Source organism: Marmota monax, unplaced genomic scaffold (genome assembly GCF_021218885.2).
Source record: "Marmota monax isolate L192 unplaced genomic scaffold, Marmota_monax_Labrador192_F-V1.1 WCK01_AAM20220418_F8-fsc00917, whole genome shotgun sequence".
Classification (NCBI taxonomy): Eukaryota; Metazoa; Chordata; class Mammalia; order Rodentia; family Sciuridae; genus Marmota; species Marmota monax.
Genome location: NW_026694992.1, coordinates 91,579 through 107,377, shown reverse-complemented (window position 1 = coordinate 107,377; position 15,799 = coordinate 91,579). Strand labels below are relative to the sequence as shown.

General features: G+C 45.5%; 1 protein-coding gene across 1 annotated transcript in view; it reads left to right on the top strand.

Annotated features, from left to right (window-relative positions):
- LOC124081304 (E3 ubiquitin-protein ligase RNF213-like) overlaps positions 1 to 15,799 on the top strand; it is a gene marked incomplete at its 5' end in the record, with an annotated part of 59,657 nt that overhangs the window by 18,472 nt on the left and 25,386 nt on the right. Inside the window, 11 exon segments of the mRNA XM_046427513.2 lie at positions 948 to 1,009; positions 1,012 to 1,132; positions 2,377 to 2,522; positions 3,621 to 3,775; positions 4,967 to 5,179; positions 5,442 to 5,623; positions 8,238 to 8,356; positions 13,141 to 13,243; positions 13,335 to 13,517; positions 14,214 to 14,383; positions 14,473 to 14,572. Of these exon segments, the coding sequence (XP_046283469.2) occupies positions 948 to 1,009; positions 1,012 to 1,132; positions 2,377 to 2,522; positions 3,621 to 3,775; positions 4,967 to 5,179; positions 5,442 to 5,623; positions 8,238 to 8,356; positions 13,141 to 13,243; positions 13,335 to 13,517; positions 14,214 to 14,383; positions 14,473 to 14,572 (1,554 nt within the window).

Genomic DNA, 15,799 nt, shown 5'->3' with positions numbered 1-15,799 from the left:
TTAAGTAGCCTGTTGACTTTGATATTCTTTTTGATTCTGAACTTGTTTCAAATTTGGTCTCTTGGAGGCCCTCTGAGGTGACTGTTACTCTCAAGCACTTCCCAGGGCACTCAGCTGCTCTGGCCCAGGGCCTCTTTCACCACACACCCTTATCCTCTGTGCATATTCTAGTTTAGGGTCGTAAGTTAAGTGATGTCCTTGACTAATGAATCCTGTATACTATATAATCAGAAAAAAAAATTTATACACCCACTTTTCTTTCCAACACAATTACTTAGTAATTCTTGCCCTTTACCACAAGAAATTGTAGAATTTTTGTTATTATATAAATAACGTTTTAATATGAAAGTGAGATGTAGTTAATTCAACCAATTAACAATTGTCAGTCTAAAGTGCTCAGGGTTATTTACAGAAACGCCAACAACGAAAGCTGAATTCTAGATAAACATGTTTTCCTATTTAACTTCATCTAGATTAAATTTCCTTTGGTCTCTTCATCTTTATTATATTGTATATACAGCCAATTTTTTCTTGAAATATTGATTGATTGATTTTAGGGAAGTTGGTCATTATTTGATTTGTTCATAGAACCTAGATGGCTTGATCTGAAAAAACATTATATTCAAATCAGTATATATATATATATATATATATATATATATATATATATATATATATATATATCTTTACCTTTTCAAGGCACTAGTTACTGTTACTAGATGTAGAATTAAGTTCCATTCAGTCCTGTTAACTAATATTAAGACAATTGCATTTGTGAGTCTCTTGTACTTAAAAGTGATGAAAACTTCAATTTACGGCCCTGGCTTGTAGGCTAGAAGGCTTGTTGACACAGAGGAAGGAGGCATTGAGATCTTGGCACTGGTTGTGGTGCTGAGCCACAGTCCCATGTCCCCTGTCCCCTGTCTGTTGTCCTGCCCCTGCTGCAGGCACGCCCTTTGGAAGCGGATCCAAAGCGCAGTCACTCCTCTGCTGGCCAGCATGATCTCTCTCATGACAAAGATGGCAACCTCGAGCTTCTGATCAGATCACCAGCCTGGGCCCAGGACCTGTGGATATTTATTTTCAGTGACACCAACTTACTGAACATTCCGCTTGTGATGAGAGACATGAGGTCAATGAAAATCCACACACCACTCTGAGTAGCTCTCCTGTGCTTGAGAATGTAGGCGCTGCTTTCTGAGAAATATTTGTGCTACCTCCTTCTACAACCTAGAGGTTGTGGCATCCTGGCAGGTCTTTGTCCCATCTCTTCTCTCCTCATTTCCTTCTCTCAGGGCACCTGTTATAGTTCAGAAAGCCAGGTTGGACTCTGTGTGCAGTAGGGACACTGCCCTTTGGAGAGAATGTGTCCTTAATCATGTTCTTGTTCCCTTATGCTATTCCTAGTTCTGTGGGAGGCTACCCAAGCTATTAAGATTGTAGGGACTTCAATTCTAGAATGTAGGCCAATAAGGGACAAGAGATAGGCAGGCGCAGGCACTGGAGACCTGGTTCTGACTAAGGCTTTGGGCCCTTCCTGGGCCATGCTCAGGTGGTCTGCTTCCATTCTGTCTATAAACAAGGGTCAAGGGTTTTGAGGTGGCCCTCCAGTTCTGTACACAGGAGTCCTGGCCAGGAAGGCAGACAGCAGCTGACTGGGCAGGCTTAGCACCTTGTCTTCTCTCTCTCTCTCTCTCTCTCTCTCTCTCTCTCTCTCTCTCTCTCTCTCTTCTAATCAGTTATACATGACAGCAGAATGCTCTTCAATTCATTATACACAAATGGAGCACAATTTTTCACTTCTCTGGTTGTACACAAAGTAGGGTTACATCATTCATGCAATCATATATGTAGCTAGGGTGATGATGTTCATCTTTCCTACCCCAAATCCACCTCCCCTCTCCTCTTTCCCCTTTGCCCAATCCAAAGTTCCTCCACTCATCCTATGCCCACCAACCCATTATGGATTAGCATCCACTTATCGGAGAAAACGTTCAGTCTTTGGATTTTTGGATTGGCTTATTTCACCTAGCATGGTATTCTCCAACTCCACCCATTTACCTGCAAATGCCATTATTTTATTCTTTTTTAATGCTGAGTAATATTTCATTGTGTTTATACACCACAGTTTCTTTATCCATTCATCTATTGAAGGGCATCTAGGTTGGTTCCACAGTTTGGCTATTGTGAATTGTGCTGCTATAAACACTGATGTGGTGCGGGGGATGGAACCCAGGGCCTCACACATGCCAGGCAAGCACCCTACTGCAGAGCCACTCCAGGCCCACAACACCTTCTGAGGACTGTGTCCCATGTCCTCTGGTGATCAGAGTGCCATATCAGGAACCGATTCTCGTTCATCTCACCTCACTGCAGATCCAAGAATGAGATGTCCTCCATCGTGGTGCAGAACCATATGAGCGTTCCTGAGGGTGCTTGCAACAGTGTCCCCTTCAGCTGGAGAATCAGGGACTATGTGGAAGAGCTCTGGGTCCATGCCCAGTACATCATGGATGTAAAAGGTGAGTCCTGCTCAAGATGGGCCTGATGCAGCCCTAATGAAGCATCCTTTACCCACAAAGATTCTGCCTGACCATCAGCAGGCAGAGAGCAGCTAGTACCTGGTAAATTCTGGGACTTGTAGTTTTCACACTTTGCATGTGGAATAGGCTCAAGTTCATGCCCTGCCTTCATTTTGAAATTTCTGCTGAAGGAGTGAGAGTCTCCAGGAGGTCACACCATGAAGGGAGCCTGTGAGGTGATTTAGTGGTGCACTGACCAGCAGGCTGGTGAACTGGAGCATGTTCCAGCAGGGACGGGGCTTGCTACCTGCTGCAAGCTGACCATTCCTGTCCTGAGGCTCAGACCCAGGAAGGGTCCCCTTTAAGCTTTCTCAGCAAATGCTAGCAATGAAAGGAACGTGTCCTCTTTCTCCATGCTAAGCCATTGGTCCCTCCTGAGTCACACAAGCTAAACAGTTTGTGCTCTGCTGTCACATGCTGGGGGCAGGGTTTGGCCATAGTCATTCCAGAAAAGCCAGTGGCAGTGCTGTTTTGGAAAAGTCATCTTTTATGTACATGTGAAATATGTTTTCAACATTTACATAGAGAACCAATATGCTCAAAGTGAACTTCCTTTCCTGGGTCTGCATTCTGTTGCTTGTCTTAAACCAACATATAACAGTCTGTCTTTAGCTGAGAGGGTGTTTCTTCACCTGGGGCAATGCTCTGCCTAACCCTGCTTTTCCAAGAGAGTGTACAGCTAGGAGCTAACTCCCCATCTGCTGAAAGGCAAATCTCTCTGGTTGGTGTAGTCTCTGACCCCAGCCCTGATGAGCAGCCCACTCAGTCCTGATTTCCTGGAAACCAAAAGCCACACTAGCCCCAACAGGAAAAAACATATGAGGTAGCCTTAGTTTTGTGCTACATGTCCAATCAGTGTAACAGGCCCCCTTCTTTTCTGTGTGTCCTAGTCTATATATCCACCATTCTTTATTCCCATAAGGCAGCTAATGGCACTTTGTCTCTAAGTCGCCCTGGCATGCTGCACTGGCCTGTGGCTCCTTCCTTGGGAGTGAGCTTCTCAGCTTGTCTCAAGCCACTCTGGCTTCCTCCCTGCAGGACGGTCAGAGAAGTTAGTGGAAGTCTTCCAGCAGACTCCCCTGGGCATGTTTCTTGCCCAGTTCCCCAGAGATCAGCAGCAGGAGCTGGTTCAATGCTACTTGAGGGACTTCCTGCTCTTGACCATGAGAGAGTCCACCTGGGAGAAGCTGAAGGTAGGTATCCACTCAAAGTCATTGTGTGGTAATTGCCCAGTACAGACTGGAAACAAACATGGAAAATCAGCTTCTGAGATCTGGTACTGCTGTGTGGGGGAACAGAATGAGGCCACACAGGATCCTAGGCTGAGAATGTCCTTTGAGCTACCCAGAACACAGGGCTAGTCTTCGTCATCCCCAAGGCCTCCTGGAATGGGACGTTCTAGTAGTCAATATTAAGATAAATATGTAACTGACCTCTTAAGGTAAAAATAATAAGTGAAATTTGTGGAAAGGTTGATACTTTTTGTTTCTGGAGCTGAGGAGAATACCAAGAGCCTCAGGCACGCTAGGCAAGTATTGTTTACAGATCTATAGCCCAGCCTAGATGGAAACTGGTAGTCAAATGCAGCACAGAAGGTGATAAATGTGGGAGAACATACTGTAGCCAGCGTGAAAGAAGATCAATGAAGCGTTTTGGGAATCAGAAGACTATACCCTGATTTTTTAAAAAGGGGTAGAAGTTACAAGGCAGCTACACAGAGTGTAATCATGAGGCTATCTAGAAAGCTTTGCTCACAACTCAACCCCACCTGTAAGTCAAGAGAACATAAACAGTCTTCAGATGTCGCTTTTACCTGCTCATCTGGAAAAAAAACCCAGTTTTCAAAAAGAAGGGCAGGCTCACAGGCCTCCTGGGCAGGTACTGAGCAGCAGTCACATGGCAGGGTGGTTGGAGAGCCTGCCCCCCACCAGCCAGCTGCTGAACATCTGTGAGTGCCAGCAGAGTTCAGGCAGGTGCTCACATCAAGGCTTTCCAGCTTTGTTTCTGATCACAAAGAGTTAGAAACAATTTAAGTGCCAGAATAAGGGAAAGAGGAACAAATTAAAAGTATGGCCATTTTAAAATGGTTGTTTGCAACCATTGAAAACAATGTTTGCACAGGTAAACACTTAGTGACAGAGGAATTTTCATAATCTAACCTTGAGTGGAAAAAATTAGGAACACAGTGTTCCTGATTTAAGGATGATTCTGAGGAAAAGCACAGCTAGGAAAATGGCTAGAGGCTCTACTGAAAAGCAGTCAGGAGATAGGCAGTCTGGTTTGTTATTTTCTTTTTTGTGATTTTGAGTAGTTCCGATTTCCCACAGGACAAAAAATCTCTTTATAATTTAAAAATTCGTACTGAAAACCTTTCAAAACCCCAGTTTCTGCAGATGGCCCTGTGGTCCTGTGTCTGTGAGCTGCGAGCAGCCTCAGGGAGGCCCGAGGAAGGGCTCTGCCTGCCGTGGGTGCACCTGGCCTATCAGCATTTCAGGACCCGGCTGCACAACTTCTCCAGAATCTTGACCATCCACCCGCAGGTTCTGCAGAGCCTCACTGAAGCTGTACAGAAGCACGACATGGCTGGCAGTGAGATGGTACAGCCCCTCTGGAGGCGCCTGTCCTCAGGAGCACAAGGAGAAACCCTTTAGGGGCCTGGGAGTCAGCATAGCTCAGAGGTGTTGGGAACAACTGGATAGTCCTTCCTGTATCCCAAGACCCAAAGGAGCAGGTTATGAGCCTGGAATGCAAGGACACACTCTGCCAGGACCTCTGGCCTAAGGAAGCCACAGCCAAAGAAGAGGGAGGGTGGAGGGGCAAGGGCCCTGTGGGATCACGTGACCACTCTTCTCTTCCCAGACACTAGATGTGTTGGCTGCAATGGCCTGTGCTGAAATGCTGACAAGAGACACCCTGAAGCCGAGTCCCCGGGCCTGGCTGCAGCTGGTGAAGAAGCTGTCCATACCACTGGAGCTTGTCTGCTCAGACGGGTACATGCAAGACAGCGGGAGCACAGCCAGAGCTGTCACTGCGGAGGTCAGGTGAGACCCAGAGTCCAGCTGTCCCTGGCACGCTCAACCTGTGCTCATCAGTGGATTCGAGGTCCTGGCACACCTAGCAGCAGTGTGCTCCTGCCACGGGAAGGGCTCTTTGTGCACTCACTCTGTGCTTGATGAACCCTGTCAAGTGCCAGGCATCTCATTAGATGCTTCAGAAAGAGGAGAACTACATGCAGGGAGGCCATGGTGCCCCAGAGCCACAGAAAGGCAAGTTATTCAGCTGCACCTGGAGAACCACTGTGGTGGCAGGGAGCCATTATAACAGACAGGGGCAGGCAGGGCAAGCAGAGGGCAGGCCTTCAGGGGTGGGGAAGGTCCCAACCTGTGCTGGGCTGTGAGGGTCAAGAGGGACTCACTGTGTGCAGCATTATGAGAGAGTGGGCACAGTGGCAGTGAGGTAATAAAGTGAGACCCCAATTCCTGTCCACATGGAGAGCTAGGAGTGCTGAGGGCACTTAGAATTATCTTCTTTAGTGCCATCCATTTACTTGAAAATGCCATGATTTTATTCTCTTTTATTGATGAGTAAAATTCCATTGTGCATATATGCCACATTTTTTTTATCCATTTATCCACTGAAGGGCATCAAGTTTGGCTCCACAGTTTAGCTATTGTGGATTATGCTTCTATAAACATTGATGTGGCTGTGTCCCTGTAGTATTCTGTTTTTAAGTCCTTTGGGTATAGTTGGAGGAGAGGAATAGCTGGGTCAAATGGTGGTTCCATTCCCAGATTTCCAAGGAATCTCCATAATGCTTTCCATACTGGCTGCACCAATTTTCAGTCCCACCAGAAATTTATGAGTTTACTTTCTTCCTCACATCCTCGACAACACTATTTGTTGTTTGTCTTCATAATAGCTGCCATTCTGACTGGAGTGAGATGATATCTTAGAGTAGTTTTGATTCTCAATTCTCTGATTGCTAGAGATGATGACCAGTTTTTCATATATTTGTTGATTGATTGTATATCCTCTTTTGAGAAGTGTCTGTTCAGGTCCTTGGCCCATTTGTTGATTGGGTTATTTGGTTTGTTTGTTTGTTTGTTTGTTTTGTTGTTGTTGTTGTTTTAGTGCTTAGCTTTTTGAGTTCTTTATATACCCTAGAGATTAGTGCTCTATCTGATATGTGAGGGGTAAAGATTTGCTCCCAGGATGTAGGCTCTCTGTTCACCTCACAGATTGTTTCTTTTGCTGAGAAAAAAAATTTAGTTTGATTCCATCCCATTTATTGATTCTTGATTTTAATTCTTGCACTATAGGAGTCTTAATAAGGAAGTTGGGGCCTAATCCCACATGATGAAGATTAGGGCCTACTTTTTCTTCTATTAGATGCTGAGTCTATGGTTTAATTCCTAGGTCCTTGATCCACTTTGAGTTAAGTTTTGTGCATGGTGAGAGGCAGGGGTTTAATTTCATTTTGTTGCATATGTATTTCTAGTTTTCCCAGCACCATTTGTTGAAGAGGCTAATTTTTCTCCAATGCATGTTTTTGGCACCTTTGCCCAATATAAGATAATTGTCATTTTGTCTGTGAGTCTGTATGTCTTCTATTCCGTACCATTGGTCTACCAGTCTGTTTTGGTGCCAATACCATGTTGTTATTGTTACTATTAAGGTCTGGAATAGCGAAGCCACCTGCTTCATTCTTCCTGCTAACAATTACTTTAGCTATTCTGGGTCTCTTATTTTTCCAGATGAATTTCATGATTGTTTTTAATTTCTATGAGGCATGCCATTGAGATTTTGATTGGAATTGCATTAAATCTGTATAGTGCTTTTGGTAGTATGGTCATTTTGATAATGTTAATTCTGCCTATCCAAGAGCAAGGTAGATCTTTCCATCTTCTAAGGTCTTTGATTTGTCTCTATAGGGTTCTATAGATCTTTCACCTATTTTATTAAGTTGATTCCCAAGTATCTTATTTTTTTAGGTTATTGTGAATGGGGTAGTTTTCCTCATTTCCTTCTCGGAGGCTTTGTCACTAATATACAGAAGTCCCTTTGATTTATTTGTATTGATTTTATATCCTGCTACTTTGTTGAATTCATTTACTAATTCTAGAAGTTTTCTGGTGGAGTTTTTTGGGTCTCCTAGGTATAGAATCATCTCATCAGCAAATAGTGCTAGTTTAAATTCTTTGATTTCTTTCATCTGTCTAATTGCTCTGGCCAGTGTTTCAAGAACTATGTTGAATAGAAGTGGGGAAAGAGGGCATCCCTGTCTTGTTCCATTTTTTTAGAGGGAATGCCTCCAATTTTTCTCCGTTTAGAATGATGTTGGCCTGAGGCTTAGCGTAGATAGCCTTTATGATGTCGAGATATGTTCCTGTTATCTCTATTTTTCTAGTGTTTTGAACATAAAAGAGTGCTATATTTTGTCAAATGCTTTTTCTGCATCCATTGAGATGATCATATGATTCTTATCTTTAAGTCTATTGATGTGATGAATTACATTTATTGATTTCCATATGTTGAAATCAATAAATGTATTATTTATGGTCATTTTGATAATATTAATTCTAGACCTATGGATGGTTCAACTTGATCTATGAACTATGAATCCCATTTGATCATGGTAACACCCTCTTTTGACAGAACGCAGTGGAATCGGGTTTTCTCCATTGCACTCTTTGTGGAGCACGTGCTCCTGGGGACCGAGAACCAGATTCCTGAGCTGTGCCAGCTGGTGACCAAGTACATCTTCTCACTAGACAAGGGCATTCCTCTTGGTGGGATGCAGAGTTCGGGAGCCCACTCCGCCCTCACCTGCCGGTCAGTGCTGGGCTCTCACCCAGTCACACAGGGGAATGTGGCTCATCAGCTGGCCATTGCATGGATAAGCTCAGTTGTTTAAGAGTTTGCCCTGCCTGATTGCTGAGTCGGGGCATGTCACTTAGGGATGTGAATGACTGGACAGAATGAGACTTCTGCAGGGAGCTTGCTTGCGCATGCATTGCAGGAGCTGAAGGGTTAGGCTCCACCCACCTCCAGGGTGACCTGGAGCAGGTCAGCATCCTAGCCCCCAGGGGCAAAGTCACCACTGCCCTAGGCAGGATGATAGCAAGGTAGGAGAGTACCACTGGAGCTGAGGACTTTAAAATGCATGCGGTTGGTAGGACCCCAGGAACAGAAAACCACTGAGCCTCTGCTCCTACAGCAGATAAAGCTGTTGACAGCACAACCAGTGTCCCTCAGAGAAAGCCACCATCTCAGTGACCAGGCTGTCCAGAAATAACAGCCACTGAGCATAACATGGTTCCCACCTCTTTCACCCTATGACCTTGGGCTAACCTTGGGTGACTGCTGCATGAGAATATCCCATGAGTAGAAGGCCACTGGCTTCCAGAGTGCCCACTGTCAGGATGTCTGGAAAAGGCCACTGTAGACAGGTATGCAGCTTTTGAAATGCAGGCAGGCTCACTGAACAGAGATTGGCATACCCAGAATTGACCAGAATGTCAGAGGCCTTGTTCAGGATGACCTGTGCAGGCCAGGGCTTGCTCACAGCTCCTAAGGGCCAGGTGCCCACACTACTTGTTTCTTGCCCTTCTGTCCTCCTCAATGACCACCTTCCAGCTGCTGGTCTTTGAAGACTTTTCCTGCTGTCTCAGCCTGAGGAGCAAAAGAAGGTGGGGGGTGGCAGTGACAAGAATGGAACCCAGGGCCTCATGCATGCTAGGCTGGCGTCTTGCCACTGAGCTACACCCCAGCCCCTGCACACAGTGCCTTTAAGAACACAGCCTAAGCCAGGCATGGTGATCCATGCCTCTAGTCCCAGCATCTTGGGAAGCTGAGGCAGGAGGATCACAAAGTCAAAGCCAGCCTCAGCAACAGTGAGGCGCTGAGCAACTAAGTGAGACCCTGTATCTAAATAAAATATAAAATTGGGCTGGGGATGTGGCTCAGTGGTTGAGTGACCTGAGTCCAGTACAAAAAAAAAGAACACAGCCCAGCCTCCCCACCCTCACACACACACATATTTCAGTTTTTATTTCACCACCCTAAAGTAAGTCCCTTGGCCTCATCTAATTGAAAGGTGGTGGGAAACCTTTCTCAGAGTGTACTTATGTGCCATGGAACTTGGTGGGTTTTATGGATCTTTGGTGGTTTTTGTTGTTGTTTGTTAGTTTTTTTTGTTTGGTTTTTTTTTTTTTTTTGGGAAAAAGGAAAAAGAAGTTTTATTGCTTTGCTAGCAAAAGGAGAAACACAAGAGACTCCTGTGCCAGAGAATGTGATTCCCCAAATCAGGGGAAACAGAGTGTTTTTAAAGAGGCGATTCAAAGGAATCCTGTTTTTACTGAGGTTAGGAAGGAGAGTTTGGAGAGACCAAGGAGGAGAGAAAAACAGGTCTGCTTTAGAGCAGCAAAGGCTATGTTCAAAGCATGAAGTGGACCACTGCTACAGAGGTTCTTAAGGGAAAAGATGGTGGGAAGGAGCGTTGTGTCTGCCCCTGTGGCCTCAGGCATCCTGGACCACCTTCCCACATGGCCAAGACACTGCTCTCTCCAAGTCTTTCCTGTCCCATCCAGGACCTTCAGACCTCTGGCCACTCAGCCAGGTCCAGTGTGGTCTCCAGTGGTCAGGTAGCCTGCTAGCTGAGAGATGGGTTTTTTACCCTGCATGCTGGCATACGCATGTTCAAGGTGGTGGGAGACTTTTTCCCCAATATAATGACTTCAAAAACTTCACTGGTTTCTGGATCATTTCCTTTTAGTCAGATCCCTGTGCAAGTAACCACAGCCACAGATGCTACCCAATTAGTTCCCGAGCTTGAAGCCTGTTCTGTACACGGGTCTCTGCTCTGTGCATCTGATCCAGCTACAGGGAAGTCCCAGGGCCGTCCATTGGCTACCTGATGCCTGGGAAGGATGCTGCCCTGCATTGATCTTTGCTGCTCTCCTCCTCTGGTTGGAAGCTTAAGTGTAACTGTGGGGACGCCTGGGGCCTCAAGTCTTACCTCCTGCAGGCTGCCATTTCAGAGCTGCCTCCTACAGTTAGCCTGCACCCCCTGGCTATTGATAAAAGCTGAAAGTAGCCAGCACAATGGGTATTTAAGTCTTCTCCATCAGCTTTCACAGGAGGGTTAGGTATGGCAGACAGAGATAGGTGTTAGGCAGGTAGGCAGGCTGCTTGGGAGACCAATTCTCGTGGCTCATGTCTGTCATGCATTTTTCAACATGTCACAAGGAACTGGCTTTCCCTTATGTCCTATCCCTAACCTCCCCATCCAGCACCCCATCACTAGGCCACTGCTGATTTTTTTTTAAGTGTGCTAAAAATATACATAACACAAAATGCATAGTCAGTGGCTTCAAGCAGAGGGGTATTGGGCAGCCACCAGATCCTGCTCCAGAGTGTCCTCACCTTCCCTACCCAACATGGACTCCCCAGCCCCTTCCCAGCCCCGGGGACCCCTGATCTATTTTCTGTCATTCTGACTGCCGCAGGTACCTTACATAAGTGGAATAGTTCAGCATTTGTCTTTGGTGTTTGGCTTGTGTCACCTAGCATGATGTTTTCAAGGTTCATCTGTATGGTGGCATGTGTCAGCATTCGGCTTTCTTATGGCTGGATAATGAACGCCACTGTATAGGTAGATACTGAGTCTGTCCACTCATCTGTGAATGGATATTCAGGCTGCTTCCACCTTCCGGCTATTGTGATTGCTATAAACTTTGGTGTTCACCAACTTATTTGAGGCCTGCTTTTGTTTCTTTTGGATGAATACCTAGAAGGTGACTCCTTGTATTATTAAATTTCTCTCTCTCTTTCTTTCTTTCTTTTTCTTTTTTTGGTGCTGGGGATTGTACCCAGGGGTGCTCTACCATATACCACTGAGCTACACTTCAGCCCTTTGTTTTATTTTGAATCAGGATCTGGCTAAGTTGCTGAGGCTGGCCTTGAACACATGATCCTCCCGCCTCAGCCTCTGTGTCACTGTGTGTGTGCCACTGTGCCTGGCTCAGAGGGTTTTGATGTGCATTGCTGTAATAGCTAGGGATGCTGAGCATTTTTTTATGTGCTTCTTGGGTATTAATGTATCTTTGGAGAAATGTCTAAGTCCTTTGCCCATTACTGAGTTGAGTTGTTAATTAACAAATTAAATTTATCAGGATAATAAGCACATCATTTCCAAGTATGATCAATCCTGGGAATTCAAGGATGGCTCAAAAAATATCAATAAGTGGCATCAGTTATATAGCTCAAAAATAAACTCTAAAGGATAATTTCAAAAGGTAGAGAACATTTGACAAAATTTCTGATTTAGGAAAAAAAATGATCTAGGCAAAATAGCAATAGGGAACTGTCCTTACTTGTATAATGCCCAGTGGACTACTTCCTATAGGAACATCTGCACTAACATCATGTCTGACCACAAACTCTCAGAAACAGCCATTAAATCATTAAATACAATATCCTGCATTGCTGGAGATGTGCATTTGTAAATGAGTGTCCTGGAGACACTTTGATTTATTTTGTGATGCTTAGGTGGAACTCAGGGCCAGGGAAGTGCTGTGCCACCCAGCTGCTCCCCAGCCCAACTTCCTGTTTTCACTGAAGCAAACATATGCTAGACTGTTAGTACAGTGCTGTTCAGAATCGCAAAAACCCAAATACACACTAAATACCCATTAATGGAAACAGGTATCTGGAATATTCGTTGGGGGATGCCATACAGTGGTTAACACCAATGATCTGCAGCTGAGCCTCTCAACCAGGCAATCACACAAGCAGACCTACAGTGAGGCCTCCCAGGCCTCAGGGCTTAAAGAGCAGAACAAGCTGGACAATGGCAGAGTATTTACACAGGCACACAAAACCTCAGAGAAGCTTAGGAATATGGTTACCTGGGAGGAGAGGTGGGCACTCGACCAGAAAGGGATGCCTGTGTTGCCACACTGGATATATTTGTGATATTCCTTTAAAATATGATCTAGCTGGGGTGGCAGTACACACCAATAGTCCTAGCTCCTTGGGAGGCTGAGGCAAGAAGATTGCTTGAGTCCAGAAGTTTTTTTTTAATTTTTTTTTTTTAGTTGAGAATCAAACCCAGTGCCTCACACATGCCAAGCAAGTGCTCTACCACTGAGCCACAACCCCAGCCCAGAGTCCAGGAGTTTGAGAGCAGCTTGGACAACACAGCAAGAACCCATCACTAAACAAGTAAATAAATAAAACAAGATCTAAAGCCAATATTACAAAAATGCTGAGGTCTCTCAGAGCTTAATGGTGTATAGCAATGGTCATCACATTATTATCATTTAAAGTTTGAAATTCATCAAGAGAAGGGAAGGGGCAAACCTAGAAAGAAAAGAAAGGAAGAGGGAAAATTTAGACACTGGGAATTTGGTTCTTCTCTTTTAAAAGCAGCAGAGCCACAAAGAGATAAAAGGATGGGAAACTGCTAAGAATCCCTGAGGCCTTGGGCTGCCCCAAGGCACAGGTGACCCCTGTCCCTCCTCGATGGTTGCCACCCCTCACCAGGCCTTTCTCCTCCAGTGTCTTCAAGAGAACTCTGACCTCAAGACCCACAGGCCTTTTGTGGCTGTGATGACCACTCTCTGTGAATGCAAGGAGCAAGCCAGCAAGAGCCTGGCCAGGTAAGAGGGGGTCTGAGCTCCAGGCGGGAGGGATCACTGTCCCTGGGGTGCTGGTTTCTGCCTTGGAGCCCATCGCCTGCTTGGATTTCAGGTTTGGAGTGCAGCCATGCCTCATCTGCCTGGGAGATGCTCAGGATCCTGTGTGTCTGCCCTGTGGCCATGTGTGCTGCCTGCCTTGCATCAAGATCTGGCTCATCCCTGGGCAGATGACTTGCCCTTACTGTTCAACCAACCTGCCGGACAATTTCTCTGTGACAGTTTCCCAAGAGCACAGGTAAAATACTCTTTGTCTTTAAAAGTCTTTCTCTTTTCTCTGTTCCTTTTTTCAAATATAATATTTAGAAATTCAATTTCTATTAACCTCTATTTGGTAAAAGCCTGGCTTCAGAGAACTCTCTGAAGTAAGACTCCCATTTGGGTGCCTCAGAATTCCTTTCTCCCCAAGACACACGTTTCCTGCAACATTTTGAGACAGCAAAATTCAGAAACTAATAAATGAAACCCTTGAAAGAGACCTAAGAAACTTAGATGCAGGTTCTCTGTCTTCTTTTTTATATAAGTGGCGGGTGCAGGGGTGGACACCAGGCATTGTGCAGTCTAGGCAAGCAAGCCCTCTACCATCGAGCCACACACCTGCTCTTGCCCAGCCTCTGGGAGGTGCGGGAAGGGAGCTATGGTGCTGTGGGCTTCAGACCATGGTTGTGCTCCATCAGTGGTTGCTTTGCCTTTTCTTTTGTCCCAATGGAGGGGTTCTGTGACAAGCTTGGGCTGGTTCAATGATGGAGGTGTTCCAGGAAGAGATGTGTGTAGAAACTCTCTGCAGTTTTGAAGACAAGCTAATCAACAGAAGTAGACACTTGCATCTGTTGATATAAAATGAGTTGCTATCTAAATATCAAATCATTCTGCATGTAAGGATTTGGGAACATGCTCTCTGAGTCCTCTGACTGGGTTTTTATTGTTTCCTCAGGGTGGCCATTGAGAAACACGCCCAGTTCCGGCAGATGTGCAACAGTTTCTTCATGGATGTGGTGTCCACCATGTGCTTCAAGGATAGTACCCCTCCTCAGAAGAGCGTGATTGACGAGCTGCTGTCTCTACTCTTTGTGCGGAAGGAGCTTTTGAGAGATGCTCCCCAACGTGAGTTGCTTTCTATCTTCAAACTTTGTTTCAGTTCCTCTCTGTTTTGTGCCATGATATGAGCAGTAGCACCTTTCTCTTTCTGTAAGGATACCGGGAACACACCAAGTCTCTTTCGCCATTTGATGATGCTGTGGATAAGACTCCTGTCATCCGCTCCGTGGTGCTGAAGCTGCTCCTGAAGCACAGGTGGGAGCGGCTCCCTGAAGGCACACTTGTCTGAGGCCTCAGCTTCTCTGGGCTGGGCTGTGCTTGGTCTTTGTGCTGCCACATATCCTAGCTCATGATCTGGGAAAGTTTCTTCAATGCGAGGAAACCTGGTCTCTGTTTCTTATGTTTAGACACTGAACCCTGTGGGCACATGAGTTGCATGTGGCCAGGGTTGGGTACAAAGTGTTCTGGGAAGGGACCCTTGGTGTGTTGAAGCATGCAGAATCCATGCATGGTGGTTCTCAATGGCCACCCTGAGGAAACAATAAAAACCCAGTCAGAGGACTCAGAGAGCATGTTCCCAAATCCTTACATGCAAAATGATTTGAGATTTAGATAGCAACTCATTTTATATCAACAGATGCAAGTGTCTACTTCTGTTGATTAGCTTGTCTTCAAAACTGCAGGAATGGTGGTTCTGACCCTAGCTCCATGGCCACCCAGGGTGTGATTTGTGGTATGGTAACTGAGACTCTCCCTTACCCTCGGTGTCCTCCAAGTCTAGATTCCACAGCACATGGACTCTCTATTTTCTTAGTTAGACAAGTGGTCAGTGATGTCCAAGCATGGTGTCCTCTGGCTGATCCTATGTGTTCATCTAGCTTCAGTTCTCAGAGTGCTTGTGGGGACCCTTTGGTGGGGAGGGTATCCCTGAGCTCTGAATTTTAAAACATAATACAGTAATTTGCCTTTCAACATGTTGATATTTCCAATCCATTGGAAAGCAGTGGTAGGTAAAGCACTGACCTCTCTGCATGAAGGAAATTGCAACCATAGTCATGGTCTTCTCCACTATACACACGGTAGTTTTTAAAATGCCACTTTCACTTACGAGCTTTACTAAATCTCAACCCTTGAGGTTGCAATTATTAGTGTTGTGTAGAAGCAGGAGATAGACCCAGAACACTGCATAACAGAGGACAGTGCTTATCTCAAAGAATGCCACTCCTAAAGGTCTCCAGATAAGAACTGGCTGCTTGTCTCAGGCCTTGCTGTTTTGCCTGAACCAGTGACCACCAGACCACAGATCTGTGGTGATGTTAATGAATGTAGGTCGGTATCTACAACAACAGGTTGTAGACTAAAAAGATACCAACTCAAGATCTGCCTTGCTCAGCAAACCAGGGCTTTTCCAAATGACCAATGCCTGATGTCACAGAATCATGTGTGTCAAAAAATGATCCAGTGGCTGGAGATGCAGCTCAG